At 40.1% G+C, this 19932-nt stretch overlaps 1 protein-coding gene across 12 annotated transcripts in view; it reads right to left on the minus strand.

Annotated features, from left to right (window-relative positions):
- Window positions 1-475: 475 nt before the first annotated feature.
- Window positions 476-19932, minus strand: part of PECAM1 (platelet and endothelial cell adhesion molecule 1) — a 31762-nt gene continuing 12305 nt past the window's right edge. The window contains exons 12-18 of one of the 12 annotated variants that reach the window (XM_019290730.3): window positions 19221-19277; window positions 18010-18078; window positions 10043-10071; window positions 6792-6814; window positions 6654-6687; window positions 6404-6523; window positions 1955-2037 (exon numbers count right to left, since the gene is read on the minus strand). In XM_019290730.3, coding sequence (XP_019146275.1) covers window positions 6449-6523; window positions 6654-6687; window positions 6792-6814; window positions 10043-10071; window positions 18010-18078; window positions 19221-19277 — 287 coding nt within the window. In that variant the 3' untranslated portion in view covers window positions 1955-2037; window positions 6404-6448. Of the gene's footprint in view, window positions 2038-6403; window positions 6524-6653; window positions 6688-6791; window positions 6815-10042; window positions 10072-13592; window positions 13650-18009; window positions 18079-19220; window positions 19278-19932 lie in introns of those variants that run through there. The other 11 variants (XM_019290733.3, XM_010407382.4, XM_019290731.3 and 8 more) reach the window with 11 other exon arrangements.

A 19932-nucleotide genomic window follows, 5' to 3' on the forward strand; every position in this document is an offset into this window, starting at 1 on the left:
AAAGCAGTGCACAGCACTCTGAGAAATGGACAGTTCACATGTTTCCGTAGGGCAAACAACTTGTGTTAGACTAAATCCAAAATAATTTAGGATTATTCCAGACAAGAGACAAGCTGAAAGAGAGCAACAAACTCTTCCACTGCTGCTCCATCATGCCCAGATGATAACTGAAGACTTCCCAAGTCCCAGTTTTTTCCCAAGCTTTGCCAAAAACTAAGAAGGGTTTGTGGAGGAACTTTTACCTTTGTAATTTAGTAAAAGACTTATGTGAATGCAAGCACTCCCCCACTCACTTCTTAAAGCAATTTAGTGCATCTACCTGCTGTTAAATGGGTTCATGACTCCAGATCTAAGTGCCTGGAATCTGTTGCAGAAAGGTCATCTCCCAAATTCAAATCCATATGATGGATCTGTGGCTCATCACAAATAAAAAACTTCACAGGCATTCATTGCAACATGAATGTGCAAAATCCAGTGCAAAGTTCAACTCAGAGTTTTCTTTATTAAAATACCTTTTCACATTCCTTATACTAATGCATTTGCATGGACACTCATGGGATGCTGAAAGAACATTTGTCAACAGAAGAGTGCTATGAAGTCAGTCAGTTGTGACAGGCTCATGATACAAACAACATTTGCACAGGGAACAATAAATTAGAGATATTAATCAGTAACTGGAGCTTGAAATTTTAAACATTTGGAATGGAGGATATAAACCCCTTTTGTGTTTCTTGCTGGTTTTGCACCTTTGATGCAATGCTTAAAGCAGTAATTATATATGTATATACAAACCCATGGCCTCTTTTTCACTATTTTCTAATTAAAATGAGAACCTTCTTACCCGTAGCCCAGGTGTTGTAGGAATTTAATCTGCAGTAAGAAAAGGAGAGCAACTGCAGTGTCAAAGGCCAGCTGGTTAAGGGGTTGGGGACAGTATTTTTTCTCTTTTGTTTAGTGTTCTTTTTTTAAACTAATACAGCCAAGATAAACATGGGCTGCAGGATTAGATCTGTGTCCAAACTGGATCCATGTTAGTGGTTTATCATATTACAGAGAAAAAGGATAGGCATGGAATTCCATACTGGACAAACTGGGCACAAGTACAACTTCAGATCTCTCCTAAAATCAAAGGAGTAAGGACTGTATATAACAGGATTTTCAGGTACAAACTCATTGACCTGGGTATATTATATCCACTCAATGAAGACTTATCATAGAATCCAAAGTAACTGTGACAGACAATCATTTCTTGAAGAACCATCACATCACATTAACCAACAAGCATCAGAACTTTTAAAGGGGAAAAGCAATTTAGCGAAGAATAAAGACTGTTTGTGCCTCTGATAGAAGCACTTGGTAAAGTTTGAATTTCTAAACAGTCATTCAAGTTTTTAGGGAGCCCAGAGCTCACTCTTCCCTCAGGCCCTCCCTGCAGTGTCACATCCCTGTGGGTTATAACTGAGCTGGCTCCAAGCCTGGTAGCAGTCCAGCTGCTGCAGCACAGGGAGCTCAGCACAAGCTGCAAGATCATGTCAAGGTACATCCATGGCTGGCCAGGCTGTGCTGAGCTCTGTTCTGCCACAGTAGTGTCACTGATAACCAACTTAGCAAGTTTAAAGCAAGCTTAGATATTTCTATGTCCTACTGGTATCACCGTAGTTGCTGCATTGTAGAAATATACTTCCTCAGCTGTAGCTCCCCCTTTGTTTCCTTAGAGCATGATGAATTGGAGGCAAAAAAGGCAAAATTGGAGGCAAAAAAGGAGAAATTGCAGATGAGAACCTGGGTCAGTGGTTTTAAGAGCCACTTTTCTATGAGAATTTTTATTCGTAATTTTTTTCCAATAAATGCTTTAGGAACATCTCTATTGTTCCTCCTAAGGAAATAAACTTTGAAAAGACAAGTCTGGCAAACTCCTAAGTAACTGCTGCAAAGCCTTTGAAACATTTGCAACGTCTTCCATCTTGGCTTGTTTTCTTCTCCCAGCTGATCTTTGAGGTGACTGTTCTAGGTAGCATCAGGATGCCCATATATTCTCTGTTGGCAAAAAGAGCAAAAGACAAAAACCCAAGGTGTGAGTATAACTGTGCCCCTACCCTCTGTCCTGTAACACATTCCTTAGAACCCTCTACAGTGAGCTAATAAATACTCACTGTTCTCTGGGGAGATGTAAGTATTATCTTCATCAGATAGAAAAAGAAGTAAAACAGTGGGAGATCTAGAGTAACAATTACGAGCTAGACCACAAAACTGTTAATCACCAACATCTGTAAGTGGGTGCTTACTGATAAAAGTTGAATTTTTAAGGGAGCTGCTGGCACGTAACACATCTGGAAGTCAGATCCCTTATTTACTAGGAGATATTCATCTGCCACAGTCAGACCCCAGCTTCAGTCCCAGGAGAATGAAAACCTTTCCCTAAGGGCTGGGATCTCACAGGGAGCAATGCAGCATCTGACTTCTGGACACCATGTTCCTGCAAGAGCCGTGCCAGAGGTGATCTCCAGCACACAGCAGGGCCAGAATCCTGGCACTGGGAAGCACAGAAGGCAGATGGAGCAGTCCTCTACACCAGCCAATGGGAACAGGCAGAGAGAGATCCCAAACTTCATTGTTTTTACATTATGTGACAGAAAAAATTCTGCCCACTGGGGATTCACAACTGTCAAGTCTTTCCTGACATTGGTTGCCAAAGTCTCCCTCCAACAAATTTCTGCTCAGGGTACATGGTGGCCTCCAACCTAACAGTTTAATCTGTCAGCACCGAGGCGCCTAATTCCTTTTGTGGACTTACCCCCAAAGGATTTGCCCCATGAGTCAGAGGAATTCCTGGTTTATAATTCAGTGTTTATTTCAGAGTATCACCTTCTTTTTCATATCCTGACTGCCTGAAATCTCCCCTCCCCCCCAAATTTAAATGGACACATCCTTCATCTTCCTTTCCTGTCTGAAATTACTGTGCCATGTTACTGTGCACGGTTAAACACAGACCAGGTGCCCCTTTGGAGCTGGCAATGTGAATTCCTTTAATACTGAGAAAATACTTTTGGGATCAATTAAGTAAGATGAGAAAGTAGCTGAATAACACCTAGACATTCATCCAAAGAGCTGTAAATTGTACAAGTTTCTGTCTCAGAGGGCACATGCTGAGGTTGGACAAATAGGCAGCTAAAAGTACACGATGTCCTCACGTACTGCCAGTCCTCCTGAACCCCTAGGACAGAACCAAACAAACAAATACACAGAGACATCTAGGAGGTAGCAGGAGAGGAGGAGATATGAAGTCAGAATGTGCTGAGGTAAATTTGACACAATACCAATTAGTGTTTGGCGAAGTGGCTATCTCATTGTCAAGATATTTCCTTCAATATGTTTTCAGAAACTGGAACCATTAAATAACTTAGAAAGATTGCCAGCTCTGATTTCAGGAAGGAAACCTCCTCCCAGTTCCTCTCTAAATAATTCATTTCTTTTGCAAATACTTCCTATGGATGGCATTTAAGATACAAATTTCTGAAACAGAGGAGATGGAGGGAAGCAACCCCTGACATAAAACTTAAGGTTCCTTTCTAAATGGCCTAAAAATCCAAGACATTCAGGTTCAAGGTACTCTGGACTGCAAATCAGTCACAACCTGTACTGCAGCTGGGCCTATAACTATATAAATAGTTTGAGTAATTCAAATTTTGACTGATAATTTTTCTAATGCACCACCTTTCTTGACATAATACAAACACTTTCAATACACCTCTGTCAGTACACCATGTTTACTAAAAGCCTGAACTCAATTTTGTGATGGTCTCTCAGTGAAGAAGAAGCAAAGTTCCTAAATTTCCCTGCTGGATTATATTTATTCTGAGAGAAGCTATGTAGGGGCAAATGCACAAAAGCAGGACTAGCAACCATTAAAATGATTTGCTACATCTTCCTTCTCCACAGTGCAGTTTTCTGTTCTGCCTGTGACGTCTGGAAGAGCAATGCAGAACTGAGTGTTAACAGGCTTTATGTGAGTGGTGGGACCCGTGTTATTGGAATTTAGGGAGTTGAAACAACACTGGCATCTGATGAGTCTCCACCACATTACTGAAATAAAAAGGCTGCATATCCTCCCTGAAAACAGAGCTTTTAGCAAAACACTCCTCTGCTGCGGTCCTTTGTCTCACACATCTTGAACATCTATTACTTCCTAAGCAGAGTCGAATTCGACAAGTTTTTTGACAGGCCACTCCAGCTAAGTGATCCATCTGGCATTCTATGTGATTTAGATGCCAGCTGACAAGCCGGACTCCTGAAGGTCCCCTTCCACTCACAAAGTAAGGGAGCAGCAGATCAAATGCAACTTCACCTCTGAGCCAAGCACTTAATTTGGATATCAAGAAGCAGAACAGCTGAGGAGGAAGTTTAAGCCACTTGATCACTTTATAAGGAGCATTTTCCTTTTTAAGAGTAGGATCAACAACTCCTCATTTGGACCAAACCTCTGAGATACATCACAGTTAAGCATGTGTGAAAACGAGCTACTGAAAAAAACCAGTTGTGAGAAAATGATGATAAAAAGCACCTTAGTAGTGCCCTGCCTCTTCTGTGCTCATCTGTGTGGCCTGTAAAGTGTTGAGAGGCAAATAGAGGGAATGGAAAATCTATAAAGAAATTCATCTGTCCAGTCCAATTTTAGGTCACTTATTTGGAGAGTTCAAAAGAGGGATGGTGCTGCTTTTTGTCACAGGCTTTATTGGGAACAGAAGTGGGAATTTAAGAAGCAGAAGACAAGGCTCTGTTCTTTTGCTATGTCCTTTAAAGCACTAATAATTTGAAAAAGGGAATAGTTACTATGTTAATATATGAACAGTATACCTAAGGAGGGGACAATGTCTCAGACATGAACTGAATAAAGCAACTTCTAGGAAAACTCAAGCAAGATGTGCAAGTGTTGTAAAACTGACTTTTCTCTGGGATGTTTCTGAAAATGAGATTAGTTTTACAGAATAACAAGTTTTATTACCCTTCTACTGTTAACATGAGAGTAATAAAAGAAACACAAAAAAACCACTGCCCTCAGCTGACACTTTTTTCCCTTGGGTCTGACATTACTTCATAGATGTCTGGTTTAGCAAGCTTTAATAGCCCAATTAATTATGAAAGTGATTCACATAGGGTGGTCAGTGTACTGACTTTCTATTATACTTCCATGGAGAGCTATTTTACTCACTTTTGGCCACAGGAAAACAAAAAAAATCTTCATGTCCATTAGAAATTATGTAGGCTGTGGATAAAAGAAGACAAAACCTCCTCCCTGAGCTTACACTTCATGTCTGTCACAGCCACCCTTGACCATTTTTTCTTTTGTGTCGGACAGGGACAAACTTTCTTCTGCCTAACTCTCCAAGATATGCCTGGCATAACCCAGGGAAGGCTTCAGCTCAACATATTTTTAGATAACTGAGAGCAAAGAATAAAAACAAACCTTTAAACTAAGAGAGACAATGACACTATAAACCCTCCTGGCCTGTGTTAATATGAGTCTGTTTATTGTAACACAATCCGTGACCTTCAGTGCACTGCCAGTGTCTGTAAATAATACAATGGGCTGCCTGTGTATCCCATGGGGATGGGAGTGCTGATGGAGCCTTTCAAAACTCAAATGGATGCCATAAGCTGACGTAGACTGTGCTATTGTGATTCTTATTTATGAGTCTCTCCTTTTTTCTTTTTAAGTACAAGCTCCGAAGCCACAAAGTGGGTGGCAGAAAAAACAACCATCTGCTTAGTCTGAGTTGGATTTGATAGCTTATCTAACATTCATAGAAGTACTCCTGAAATGTGAGTTCCCTGCCTCTCAGATCTCCTGAGAGCAGAGTAACAGCTCATTCAACATAGTTCTTCTATTTAAAAAAATTCCATATTTTGTCACTGGTTTCTTAGCACTAAGAAGCTGTTCACCACCTACAGAACCTTCACAAAACTCCACATTTTTTAGCTGAGATCCTCCATATACAGATGGTACTATTCCCACTTCTTGGTTAGAACAATGTAGCTGTGACCCAGCAATGACCCAGCTTTGTACACTGCAATAAAAACTGTTTGCCTTCAAAATTTCTTACAAGGTCTCAGTTATTGCCAGCCCTTGGAGTCATCCCACCTGCTCTACCAGTCGATGAACACAAACCCAGGAGGAAACAGTCACAGACAGTGAATAAAAGGGACTCACTGAACTTTGGGCTGATCACCATTCCTGCTTGGTTCAACTGCTCACACCTTAGGAAGGAGCTCACCTCTCGGGTCATTTCAGTCACAGGGTGTGTGTGTGAACAGACACATCCCAAGCAGATTCACTGGCACTGAACAGCCTGGAGACTGACACATGGGACTCGAACAGCAGCTCTGTCCCCAGTGATACACTTACCAGTTTAGCAGTTTTCCTGTGCAAATCTCCAGTGCCTCAGGTCTATCAGGAACAGCAGCCATCCCTCATCTTGTGCCATCCTGCCAGCATTTTTGGCACAGATCTAAAGCTGTTCAGGTGCTCAACATGAATAATGAGCAGATCATTATTTCTGCACCAGCACCACCAAACTCCAGCCCCTTCCACAGACTTCTAAAACTGACCATTCCATAAATACAGGTTTGAAAGCCTGATTCATAAAAATACTTACAAAGGGACTGTCCCATATCTGTCCTGCAAAGGTCCTGAGCAACAAATAAACCGTATCAGCACTTGAACACCATCTCACCAGATACACAATCATCTCAACTCATGTCACTATCTTTAAATGCATAAAATGTATACTTACAGAATGCCTGTTTTCCATAGAATCTGCAAAATAAAATACAATGTATAAATTATGAAGTGGCACCTTGCAGAGTGACCAGTTTTATGTTCCAGAAAATACAGGTTTAGGTATTTCAGCCTTTTTGTTCACTTTGCAATGATGTAAAATTCCTACCTACATCTAAGGTTAAAGCTCTGGATTTTAAGGAGTATCCAAGTTCTAGTTTAATCCAAGTACAGGGGTGAGACCAGACATTTCAAAGACCACACTGAACAGGACCTGTTTGGCAGCTTTCCTGATCATGGGTTAGAGCAGAAGTCTCTACTGAGGGCACAGTCTGTTACTGGACAAAAGAGAGTCTTCCTTTTAGAGGCAAGTTCTCATCAGCATTTTACTTCCTAATCCAGTTCCTTGCCAGGAAAATAATGTATTGCAGAAATCCAGTAGAGGATACAATTTTCAGGGCTAAATAACCTCTTGCAAAGACACCTGACATTTTATGAAAAAAAAGTTGCTTGTTCCCAATGAAAAACCTGAGGGCCAGCAAGCTCTTTCTTTTTAGGGTCAGTGAACTTTCAAATTGGATCATAGGCTTTTTTCAAAAAAAAGTGGATTTAGCTATTCAGAAATGTCACAGAATACATTCAAATACCAAAAACATAAATATTTCTTTCCTCTCTGAAAGTAACTCCAGTTTTAGGTGGGCACTTCAAGTCTTGTTAAAAGTGTTTGTCTGTATGTTCTGTTGAGATATTTCACATGTGACAAAAGTAACTGCTGAATCTTGAAGGGCATTTTCTTGGAAAGTGTATCAGATTCACTGGAGAGAGGCTGTGTGAAGGAAATTCATCTTATGTTCAAAACAAAGGGGTTGGATTGGGGGGGGTTAATCTTCCCAGTATTGTTTTTATAAATGGGGGTTAGTTTCTGAATCTATGTTTTTTCTAATTATGTACTTTTTAAATAGCAAAATAAAAAATCATCTTCCATAGGCAGAACACATGTAAATTTTGAAAAGTTCCTGAAATCACTAAATGAAGGATATTATGCAGAGTACTACTACCATTATTAGACCCTAATAAAAGTCTTTTAGAAACTCCCTTGTCAGCCAGGAGAAGTAACAAGGAAACTGAACACAGGTGAAGGTCTCTGGCACAGTACATTCTGAATATTCTACCCAGAACTTTTAGCCTAAGCAAAGGATTAAAAACTGAGGTGACTACAGCACTTGACACTAGTGCATGAACTCAATTTCAGTATAAAATTGATCTCAGTGTTTGGCAAGATTGATCCACATATGTTTAGACATTAGGAAACAAAATAAGAAGTTACATGGAACACACACAAAAGCTTTTTTGTGTCCTGAAAGCCAACAGAATTGAACAAAACCACTGCTGACCCAGTGCGACATCAAAGCTTGGCTTTAAGTGGACAAAACCATACATAAGGCTTATGAAGTGAGGCATTAACAAGCTGTCGTTTAGTCTCTGTCACAATGTATTGTTCTCGGAGGAAGGAGGAAATGAATTTTGTGTAAATTCCAGACTTCAAACAACGGGATGTTGGCTACCCAAAGCTCCGAGGTCACAGTGACAGCTTATCCCATCTCCTTGTTACCTGTCACCCACATCCAGAGCAGTGGGGGTTTCTAGCTGAGTGTCACAGCTCTGCCAGGAAATGTCACACTGTGTCCTGGGTAGTGCTGCTGCAAGGCAGGGTGATTTTTACCCAGTACCACTCAGGGGAGCCAGCAGGTAGCCACTAATAAAAAGCACAATGATACAGTGCTTTTGCTGTTTCTTTGTTATGTCATCTTTGTTATGTCAATCTTTTCACAATCTTTTTATTTCATTCTTGTTAAAAAAAAAAAAAAAAAAAAAAAAAGAGGTAGTTTTACTTTTTTCCTGGTTTTACTGAAGAACAGAGAGATTTTTCATAATACCTGGCTTTCTCTTACTGCCAAAAATGCAGAAATGAGAAATGTTGGATTCCAGACACACAAAAGAATTGGTCAAGCTTCTGTAGCAGGGCAAAAAACAAGCTCCATGTTTTGTAAAAGGAATCAGAGCTGAAGGTCTGATACTGGTGATTTCTAAAATATTCCCAAGTCTAAAAAAGTAGGTGGTTTTATGATCTTGTGATGGATCTAAACTCTTGCTATTGCTTCCAGTTGATGGGATTTTAAATTCAAAGAACACATTTTTACAAAGGAGTACATATAGCAGGAACTTAAGACATCCCCACCTGCTCTACCATTTCTTGTTGCTAGAGGTTACGGAGAAGAGAAAATGCGCCAAAATAGCTGCAATTGTCAACCCACCTCCAACCCACCTCCAGCCCTGGTGAGAGCCAATATGTCAGAATGAACCGAAGGTGCTGAACTGCAGACACACACAACATTCTGCCAAGCCCTTTACTGGATGGAGCCGTAGCTTCCATCAGGGAATCTTGGCAGGCAGCTTGGGAACAGCTCTGACATGGGGCATGCACGTAATCCAGCTCTGTATCAAAGGTTCAAGCAAAAAGCTCCCTGCATATTTGTGCCTTACTGAAACCATTTGGCATTGCCTGATCTTTAGCTGAAGCTATTGTAAGCATTTGGCTCTGGAATCAATGTCTCACAGATCCAGGCTTTAGTCTAGAATATGTCTAGAAACCTAAAGATCCAAAGAGTTTTTATATTGGAGAGGGGACAAGTTATTTGCATGGGTTTGGACTGCTTGCAACTATCATGTGCTCATAATACCTGAGTTCTGAACAACACAAGGAATCCCCAGACCCTGTGAGTTCTTTCTATGCTGGAAAAGGATTCAGTGGGAAATTCTGGCTAAGATGTAGGTGTTAAGCCTGAGGCTCAGTAGCAGGAAAGTATTTGAGCAGATATCCTGATTGCTAGAGCTGATTTCAAATAGGTTTGTTCCAAACCTCTGAATGCAATGGGGATTTCTCATGCCTCTTTCCACTGGGATATATTTATTTTTCCATAGTACACTGTTGGTTGCTGTAGGACTCTTAGAATTTCCTGTCTCACTGCTGCAATTTCTTCCAAGTGACCAATTCATTTTTCCAGACTCAGCAGCATAAAGGCTGACTCTGCATTTTGTTTGCTGGATTTCCAGTTTCCTAATAAGATATTGGGAATTGTTATCTTGCAATGACGATGAGCTCAGTCCAGTGCACATAAGATCAGTGCAGAGACTGTCACTGGCTTCTGTGAGCTTTGGGTCTGACACACAGCAAAGACAGAGTTCATTGAAGGACCAAGAATGTACCAGTAACATCATCTTCAACAGGAAGTGTCCTGGAAAAACATAAGGAAATCTGTGAGCTGGAGTTGGTTCTAGTTCTTCTCAGCAACATGAACAGGACTGTGCTACCCCGAGAACTGGGATCAATGCTGAGGAAAGGGCTGGAGCTGAGATAAAGAACCAGCATGGAGATACTTGGGCTTCCTGCCCCTACTGCCTCTTGGGAAGATGAAAGGTGTGATGGAAATAAATCATGCCTGAACGAGCCTCCACCCAGGCAGCTAAACTCATGTGTGACACATCCTGACCCTCCCTCAGGAAGAGCTGCCAGCCTGGACTGCTGGACTCAGCACAGGCAAGGGAGGCAGCAGGGCCACAGCCATTTTATCACTCTTGGCAGTCTGTTGATTTAGAAAATTGCCTGTTTTGCTTAAGTTTTGGACTATAGCACTTCTTTCTGAACAAAAAGCAGCAACTTTGGGACTGGGCTGGATATTCCTTTGGCCTTTTCACAGAGCAACCAGAGAAAGCAGAACTTTAAAGAAATTAGTTCATCCTGGTAAGCCTGAAGGACTTTTAGACAAAGGTCTTACTGACCTGAGTGGCACTAACTATGACCATCCCCCAAATTGCCATTTGGATGTAAGGTCTGATTTAATGCTGAGGCTTGAAATTTTTTGGTATTTTATGTAAAATACTAAAGTAACAGCCCATTGCTCTAGAAAAGGCTTTAAAACAATACCTGGGTGAACATCCTGTATACTAAATATGTTTCTGAATTAAACTAACCTTTCAGTAACAATGCAAGGACAACTTCTTCTCTCAGAGTTGCTTGCAGAGACAAAGTGATCAGCATCCTCCTTAAACTCTCATTACAGCAGAGGAAATCCAGCATCCAAGCAGAGACTGACATTATTTGACTTTCAATCCAAATATACCTGACTAGACTGGAATTTCAGAAATCACCTGCTTTTCCCACTGTAAATGAGTTAACTGTAATTAACCACATGCAAGTCTTCTGGGATTTGAAATGTGCATTTGACAGTTTTTTTCTGTCCATCTTTAATGTAAAACCAGCTCCTGAGTCCTGGCACTGAGAACGAGGAAAACAGCACAGCAGGGAGGATGGGGAGTCTTATCCACAGTGTGGTGGAGGCACTCAAATGGTAAGAACAGGAGGTAACAGCCAGCACCAGGAAAATAAAAAGAAAAGGAATAATGACAGATGCTCAGCACTCTGCCAAAGGCCTGGGGCTTGGTAAAGCTCAACTATTATCGGCACTATGGATTCATAGTGCAGATTTTGGATAAGGACAAGCAGTAGCTATAGAACTCAAAATACAAAAGTTGGTTACTGCTATGGCATCTGCCTTACTGGGGATAGCAGTGAGAGTTGTCAGAAAAAATGAAGAGGAAAAATGTTTTAGCTCAGTCACAAAGAATTGCATCAGACAGTTCTGACAGTACTGACAGTTCTGCAGCTTCCTCTCTAGTGCACACAATTTCTGGAATGCACAGACAACTCCTTCATATGACAAAATTTCTTATGAAGCACTCAATTCTAATTAAACAACAATAGTTACCTACAAAAAAAAAAAAAGTTACATAGGTCTTAGGGGTTAAATCTGTCAAACTGTGTAGCTGACACCACATGTGATTTCCCCAAGGACACGTTTGTCTGAATCATTGCCTTCCTGAAGTAGGTTGTGCTCCTGGGCTTTTGCTCAAAAATCTCAAAGAACAGAATGGTAAATCAACTTCTGCACCCACTAGTCATGTTCAACATCTTTCACAATTGGCATCATTTAATACACTTATATTAATATATATAAGTAGATAATTTCATAGGGATCCTCCACTGCATTTACACTTTGCCACCTCACAATCACACAGCCTATTAAAAAATCAAAGGTGGTGTTACATTAACTGTAATGTAGCACTGCATTGCTGGGTGATGCACTGCTTATCTAATTGAAACACTTTTCCTGTGTATCAGTCAGGAAAAACAGACGTGATTGAAACAATAAACTGGTACTATGTTCCCAAGAATAACTGAAATGGTAGAATGTTATGCATAAAAGAGCAGGTGGACTGCAAGATTAAGGGGTGTTTGCAGATCATCTGGCCAATTCAGCTCAGTCTTTCAATCATATCCCATTTTACTGCAGTTCCCACTTTATGGTATTACAGCCTTTTAAGCGCTCTTTGAATTTCAGCTCTGTTGTACCAACCTGGAGTTTACATCCTTCTGGTATATAACACATTCAGTTGTGCCAAAACCAGGGCTGGTGGATGGTGTGATAGTCACCCTCACACCTGGGCAGAGCAGGTGAGGGTTTTGCAGCAGCTTCTGCAGCTTTTTATAGGTCCAGTTCACACTCACCAGAGAACATTTCAGAGCATTTGTAGCCTTGGGGTTCAGCCCTAAAATAAACTATGTTTTTTCTCATGGTGGTCCTGCATGAAGCGCCTGGCCACACTCTTAAGTGTGAAAGATATTCTGATTTTCACTGCAAGGCTGTGGAAAATGAGTACAGCACACAGGCACAGGCACCAAGGATTCCAAAATTCCTTTGCCACTGTTGTCACTCTCTAAACACATTGCCTTAAACAGATGACCTAATCTCTCTGTTTATTCAGCTGTAAAAAGGAGATAAAAATTGTCATGTAAGTCCTCACAAGGGAAAATTAAGTAATGTTTTCTAAAGTACGTGGAGACCCTCACATAAAAGATTCCCTAGAGACAGAATATTGTGTCAGAGGTGGGAAGTGCCTTATAAAATAGAAAAAATAGAAAATTAAAGCACAACAATCAAAAATTAAAAATGGCACACAACAAAGCCTGAATGAGGACAAAATGTTAACTGTTTGCAGCCCTAATCTTTACAAATCTAGACTTCCTAACACAAAAAGAGGAGAGGAAATCCTTTCCAGTTTAGACTTAGACAAAGTATGATGAAATAACCTTCTTTTAAGTCACTGTTTCTGAACTTATTAGTGCCAGAACATTTATAGACAGTAATTGCCAGCAAGCTGCTACTGCCCACACATGTCTGTGTTAGAGCTGGTGAAATGATCATATTGCTTTAAAGGCTTTTAGAGTCTGTTGTTGGAGGCTTTATAGATATTTGCTGGAGTTACATCCAAAGCCAATGGAATATTTTATAGCATGGGACAAACATGCTCAATTAAGAGACAAATGTTTCTCCTGAGCAGTTTGAGGTAACAGGATGTAGAATCCTGATCCCTAACAGGGCATGTTCAGCTCTAGATTCAGATCCAGATATGGCCCAACTATACAGCACAAATGGGCTGATGAAGAAGACGTTACAAATATTAATAGCACTGATTTATGAGGAACCATGAAGGTGTCATACAATTTATCAACTCCTGGGATTTTGTAGCTGCACTTTGGTATGTTCCCATGTGACTTGCAGCTCCTCTTTTTTATGGCACTTATCTTCTAAATACTCAGTCTAAGTATTATCTTGTAAAATATTCAGTTACAAATTTATCCCTAACCTCTACACAAATGTTTCCTTAAAGTGTTTAATTTTTTCACTAGCTTACTTACCATTATTAGTTTTTCTGATTTCACTATAAACTGTTTCAGTCCCCTTCTGTTCAGGAGCTGGAAAATGTATTGGCACAAAATCAATTTATTTTCTTTTTTTGTTGTTGTTTGTTTGTTTGTTTTGTTTTTTGTTTGCCTTACGAAAAGCTCCTTAAACAAACAGAACACACTGTTTTAGTTTCAGAGGAAGTAGCTACATAAGCAGCAATGAGCCTGTGGAATCTGTGTGAAAAAGCAAGTACAACGCCCTCCCCAAACCCAGCCTGTAAGGGTCTGAGAGAAAGATCTTCTTCTATATAAAAATGATGATGAAAATCTGCTTCCCTTTCTAAATTTGACTTGAACATTCTAATAATCTTCTTCTAAACTTGAATCAATGCTGCTTTAATTTCACAGAGACATCTACCACTAGAGAATAGTTTCTCTGGATCACTTTGAAGAGCTTCTTCAATCTCTTCTAAGGATTTACGGATCCTAGCCCTGAGGAGATCTATCACTTAGAAGACTAACTACAACCCCTTTTGGCAACTAGCCTGATTAAATGTCAAAGGCACAAAAAAAAATATTTAAATTGCTGTGTTTTGTGAAATGTCTCAGAAGAATATTTGCAGATTTCACACAGCACAGCTTCCATTTAGTGCTATCTGGGAAAGGTCTCCTTTTGGACAGAGCCTTGTCTAAAGGCCTGAAAATAGCAAGAATCATTTTCTCTGTGGTCAGCATAAACTTCTGGCTAGTAGGAGATTAGAACAATCTACTGGATTTATTGTATGGCTGTGGTTTAAAAATCCCTGGGCAATCAAAGTGCTCCAGAACTGTGCATTAAAAACCACTTTCTTCACTTGCTGTAAAGGCCTGTGCTGGCAGGGTCCAGGAGTTTGCTGTTCACGGATCTCGAAGCGCTTCAGAAACACTCATTCATTTCAGTTAAACTGAGTCTCTTAGAAAACCTCAGAATTCTACCAGTATCACCTCCAATTTCTGTGGACCTTCAACAAACCAAGTTAGATTTCTCTAGTTACAGTTAAATTTAAAAAAAGAATTAAATTGTTGTTTCCTCTCTCCAAAAAACTGGGAAGAAATTCACATCTCTGGATACAGAATCCTGTACTTTAGCTATTAAAAGCCCACAATATTTAAAGAATTCAGACATAATGATCTGCAGTCTCAGAGTTAGGACTGTTACTGTTCTGCACTGCCCTGAAGAACCCAAGTGTCTCTGGCACCATATTCTGATTTCCCAAAGCTAATTGCATTTGTTTTTTTAAATTCTGTTCAGCATCCTTTAAATGCTGCAAGCTAACACATCAGAATAGAGTTGCAAAACTGCTATTAATTTAAACAATAGCAGCTACACTTCTCCGAGTGTATAATCACAGCTTTCAAACTTGCAGCTTTGGCATGAACTTTCTTTGCAAAATAATTTGAAGATCTCGAGGCCTATTTCATATGCTTACAGACCATTGCTTAAATGATCAATTCAGTTGCCAGTGAAGTAAGAATTAAACTTCTTGGAATTTTAATAAAAGGTAGCTCATTTTGTTTAGGACTCTTTTTTAGCAGTTAGTCCTAAATCTACTCCTATTGACTCTGTGCAAAGATTTGGTTGGAGGCATTTCCTTAGTTTGCTTTTTATTTTTATCGTGCCCATTTCATTATATTGAGATATAATGCCACTGCCCATGTTATTTCCTTTGTTAATCTTCCAAAAGTCATCTTTGATGACTGAATAGCACTGAAAAAATGTGCCAGGAGAAATAATTTGGATCATTTGACATTTTGTTCCCACTAACTGTATAATGTTTCCACCCTGCAGATAACCAGATATAAAAGAAGGAGAATATTCTTACTCAGCCATGCTTAACAGTTTCTCCCTTGTCACTTTAGGGATACTGCCTGATCTTACTTTAGCCCCTGCCTTTGGTTTTGCTCAGATTAACAATAAAAGGTCTGAATCACCTTGCCATCTTTTTTCACAACTAAACTTTAGAAAAGACAAGCACTATATTTTTGTCAAGCATACAAACTTGGTAAGTATTGAATTTAATAATTCCAGAAAGAAGTATTCCAGAAATTACCAGCTAGCTCAGACATGACTGCAAAAACAGGGTGAAGCGGTGTTTTCAAATGTAAGGAATTCTTTACTGAGAAAGACAAGATGTACATCCTTCTACAATAATTTCAACTTGTTTTGAAGTGACATTCAATCAATCCCAATTCCCAGAAGAGACATAAAGGCAACTCTTACAGCTTAGATACTGCAGCATTTATTGCAGTAGCCTTTCACAGTACACAAAATTTGATTCTCCTGCTCCTGAGAACATTAGTATTGACATTGACAACAGTGGCAGGAGGAACAAATGATTAAAAAGATAAATTAATTTGAGGTTAGGCCAGAGAGATCGAAGAAATCTGGAGTTCCTCGAAAGGCAGAAGGAATCAGACTCTATGTGTAGCTGCTGGATGAGCAATGTGTGCCCAGAGAAAAGGTGATTTGCTTTGTCTTCATTCAGAATATAGGAGGAAGCAAAAGAGGCATAAAAGGGATTTGGAGCAAGGTGATAATCTGAAAGGTCTGTTCCCTAGGAAGGGCTGGTCATACCCACAGACAAACATGGAAGACTATTATGACTGGAAACAAAACCTTACAATAACACCAGCATAGCAGAAGTATAAGTAGCAGTCCTGTGGCCAAATTCACTCTGTGGGCGTATATGACCATTACAAGGGAATATTAAGAAACTTGGCTTTGCTTCTCTTTTCCCAAGAATAAATCTCGTCCTGTTTTCATTGTGATAGGCAGTGCAGAGCTCAAGAAATAACAGTTTCATACAACTCCTTCTATTTAAGCAGCATCCTCAGGATGCTTTCAAAGAGGAACACATTAAATACTTGTAGTGCCATTTCCATTACCAAAGCACTCAACAGTGTCCTGGGGCAGCAAAGGAAATTGATCAGGGAACTGTTCATATCTCCATATACTCAAGCACAGTTCAGTCTTACAGAATCAGTCAGTGTTCTGTGTGCCATGCATAGGTCTGTAGCATGACGCAGAATTCAATTAAAATAATCTGATCTCATTTACACACTATAGTAAACATTATACTGTGGTTTAATGGGGTTCTGTCTACAGAGCATACTCTCTTATCCCTTAGTCTGATATACAGGAATAGTGTTACAGATCAAGAATAGGATGAAAAGGCTATTTTTATAGATGCTGATCTTGAACTTAAAAGGGCTTTTAATTTAAATAATGCACTATCATATCTTACTATTCTACACCATTGTATAGTGTAGTAGAAACAGTTGGAACAGTTACTAGCCCTATTCTGAAAAAGAGTACAACTCTGGTCCTTCAGTGCAGAATTTAGCAGAGGTGGGTAAATAGCATGCTTAAAACACAGGGAAAACTATGTGATGAATGATACTAGGAAGTGAAAACAGAAAGGACAGGAGGACTGGCTGTTCCAGGAGAGCTTGACTGCCAAGCTTGAAGAGTGAGCACTCTTGCCCAAACATCTGTGTTATCAACTAAACAATTATGTCTTTCGTCTCTGAAATAAGTGACTAGTCCTTCCTACCAGGAAGAAGGAAATTTATCCATTTCTTCCTCAGTCTGCTTCCCATTCAGCTGAAGCAAAGATACAAGAGCAGAGCATAAACTTCTCTTGCAGGGTTTATTCACTCTCTGCTACTTGGAGCTTTTTGCAAATTTCTGGAAGGTTTAACAGCTTTCAACACAAGGTCATAATGGCATCAGAGTTCTCCAGAAAACACAGAATGATTGAAGTGGGCATTTGGGTGGTGAATAAATTTCCATGGATGTTTCTCCTTCAAGGTTGCAGACATGTACCTCAGCCCCACGCTCTGAGGCCTGGTTACTGCGGGGAGGAGGACAAAGTTATCTGGGCATCAATATCCTCATTTCTCTGTTTAAGGTGCCACAAAATCCAGAATGCTGTCCAGACTAAGAGACTAAACCAAAACTGGTCTCCCTTCTCTATCACAAGTGAATTACAGCTTTGACCCTTCAACCAATTCTTTTACAAAGGAGGAAATTCCACTGGTTTCTGTTCTCTCCATTATCTTGCCCTGGGGCAACCTCAAGTGGCCCTCAATGAATTCGGTCTCTTTAACATGGATATTTCACAGCAGGCTGCTTTCTGCTTAGAGCCACAGCTCCAGCTGGGAGCCCTGCTCCACACAGACCTTGTGTAGGTGGCAATGGGAAGGAGGACTGCAAGAACAGCAGCACAGGAGCCACAGCATCAGCCAGGTTTAGGAGCACTACTGGCAGGAGACTGTCACACACACAACCCTGGCATTCCCAGGTGCCAATACCAGGCCAGTGTCAGGGAGCAGCAACAGACCAGAGTTGCTCCCAAACATAAACCATAGAGGCTGAACAGTTTATTACCTCTGTGAGGATCAAGTGTTGAGACTTCAACTTCAGTGTAATCCACCTCAGCACTCTCAAGGTCAGGTCCTGCCCCAAAAATATCAAGAAGATGTTTCTTTGTAGGACTGCACACTTCGTTTGAGCCGTGGGTCTGATCCTGCTGCCATTGAAATTAATGGACAAATCCCAATTGACTTTGATAGGTGCAGGAGGAGGCCCTGCTGATGGCAGATGGGAGTTACTCTGCTAAGTTGTAAGGCCAACCCATTCCTGAGGGTAACCCCACTAAAGGCAGATTTCTGAAACTGTGGGACATGCAAATTGTGCCTAAAACTGTTACTTGCAATGTAACACCTTCAAAAATGGCACAACACAAAATGGAGTAGGGAATTACCCTTAGCTCTGATTCTCCCAGGTTCCTTGCTCTTCCCTTTCTTTCCCTGCCATTACTTTCTCCTTGTTTTCTGTGGCTGCTATGGCAGGACACTTCTCATTCTCATTTCTGCTTTGCCAATTAGCCAATTTCAGCACTTTTCTCCTAAGCTGCCTCCAACCCCCCCTCCCTCCCCCCCAAAAAATTGAAATGGAACCGATCTTCCTCCTCAAAATGCTTCTTTGCTACAATATCCACAGAAAACCTGGCAATGATCAGACATCTGACTTACTAAGACCACTGGCTGACAGGTACTGGCTACCTGGGTACAACAGACACAAGAAACAGCTGTTGCATTCTGCTCTATTTTTCTTACGGTGGAGGCGGTTTTCTACCAGATTTCTGTAAGAGTTGGAAGGAACCACAACAGTCATTCAGAATGAAATCCTGCAGAAGTGATTTGGCAGATTACTTTATTCAGATTTCATAGCAGGTTATTTCTGGTTTTAATTCTTAAATATTTCAAGATCCAAAGAAGTGAAGAAAGGACAGAAAAGTAAAAGAAACAGAAATCTGTAGAAAATCTTGGTTTTTAAAAAAATCTGAATATTTGTTATATTGAACTTAATATTTTGAGTATAAGTTGTATTTTTATACCACCCATCATTAGATGGCCTGGGATCCAGCACAACTAATTACACTTCATAATGCAATTGATAAAAGGGTTCTATTGGTGTAATTTTGGACATGGGAAAAAAGGGCTGGCTCTATCAAATCCTCATTACTACCATTTGAAAACATCAAGACTTTCAATTATAAAATAATTTTTAAATCTTTTGTTTAAGTATGAAATTACCTTTACTCTCATCTGTTGATTTCATGTGATTTTCGTTATCTTCAATGTAACCTGATCCTAAAATATGAAAGCCAAAGTTGAGCTGACAAAATGTTTATTGTAACCAATGAAATAAATGAGTTACACAGCTGCAATTCCTACCGTCATTATCTGTATTTCTATATGACACATTCTACTTTTAGATTCCCATCTAAGACATTCAGGTGGGAAGAACGTGGCTTTTAAAATAATCAGCTAACAAACACCCAAGGGGCAACTTTGTGTATGTCAGGTGCTCTAAACATCATGTCCACCTGTCGTTGTCAAGTGCACCGAGATCCTGCAATGAAAGGTGCCCAGGCAAGTTAACATCTCTTTACTGTGGCCACATCATAGGGCCATGTGCCACAGCTCAAATTTCCTCTCTGAAATAATTTTCTTGCAGCTGTGTCAAAAGCAGAAAGTAATTTTCTTTTACCATGATTTCTCCATCTGTGATACTGTCAATTGATTGCCTGGGAGAAGTGTCTGAGCAGACTTATAAACCAATCTGTGTAAGACGTGCTCATAAAAACTGTACAAAGACAAAATGACAGAAGATACCTTGGACAATGTTATTGGTATCCCTCTGTATTCCCAAAATATTGGGCCCCATCCAAACAATAACTATGGAAGTCCAAAACTTTAAATAAATGTTTAATTAAACCAACTTACTAACAGTCTTATAGCAAAA

The sequence above is a fragment of the Corvus cornix genome, chromosome 18 (assembly GCF_000738735.6).
Source record: "Corvus cornix cornix isolate S_Up_H32 chromosome 18, ASM73873v5, whole genome shotgun sequence".
NCBI lineage: Eukaryota > Metazoa > Chordata > Aves > Passeriformes > Corvidae > Corvus > Corvus cornix.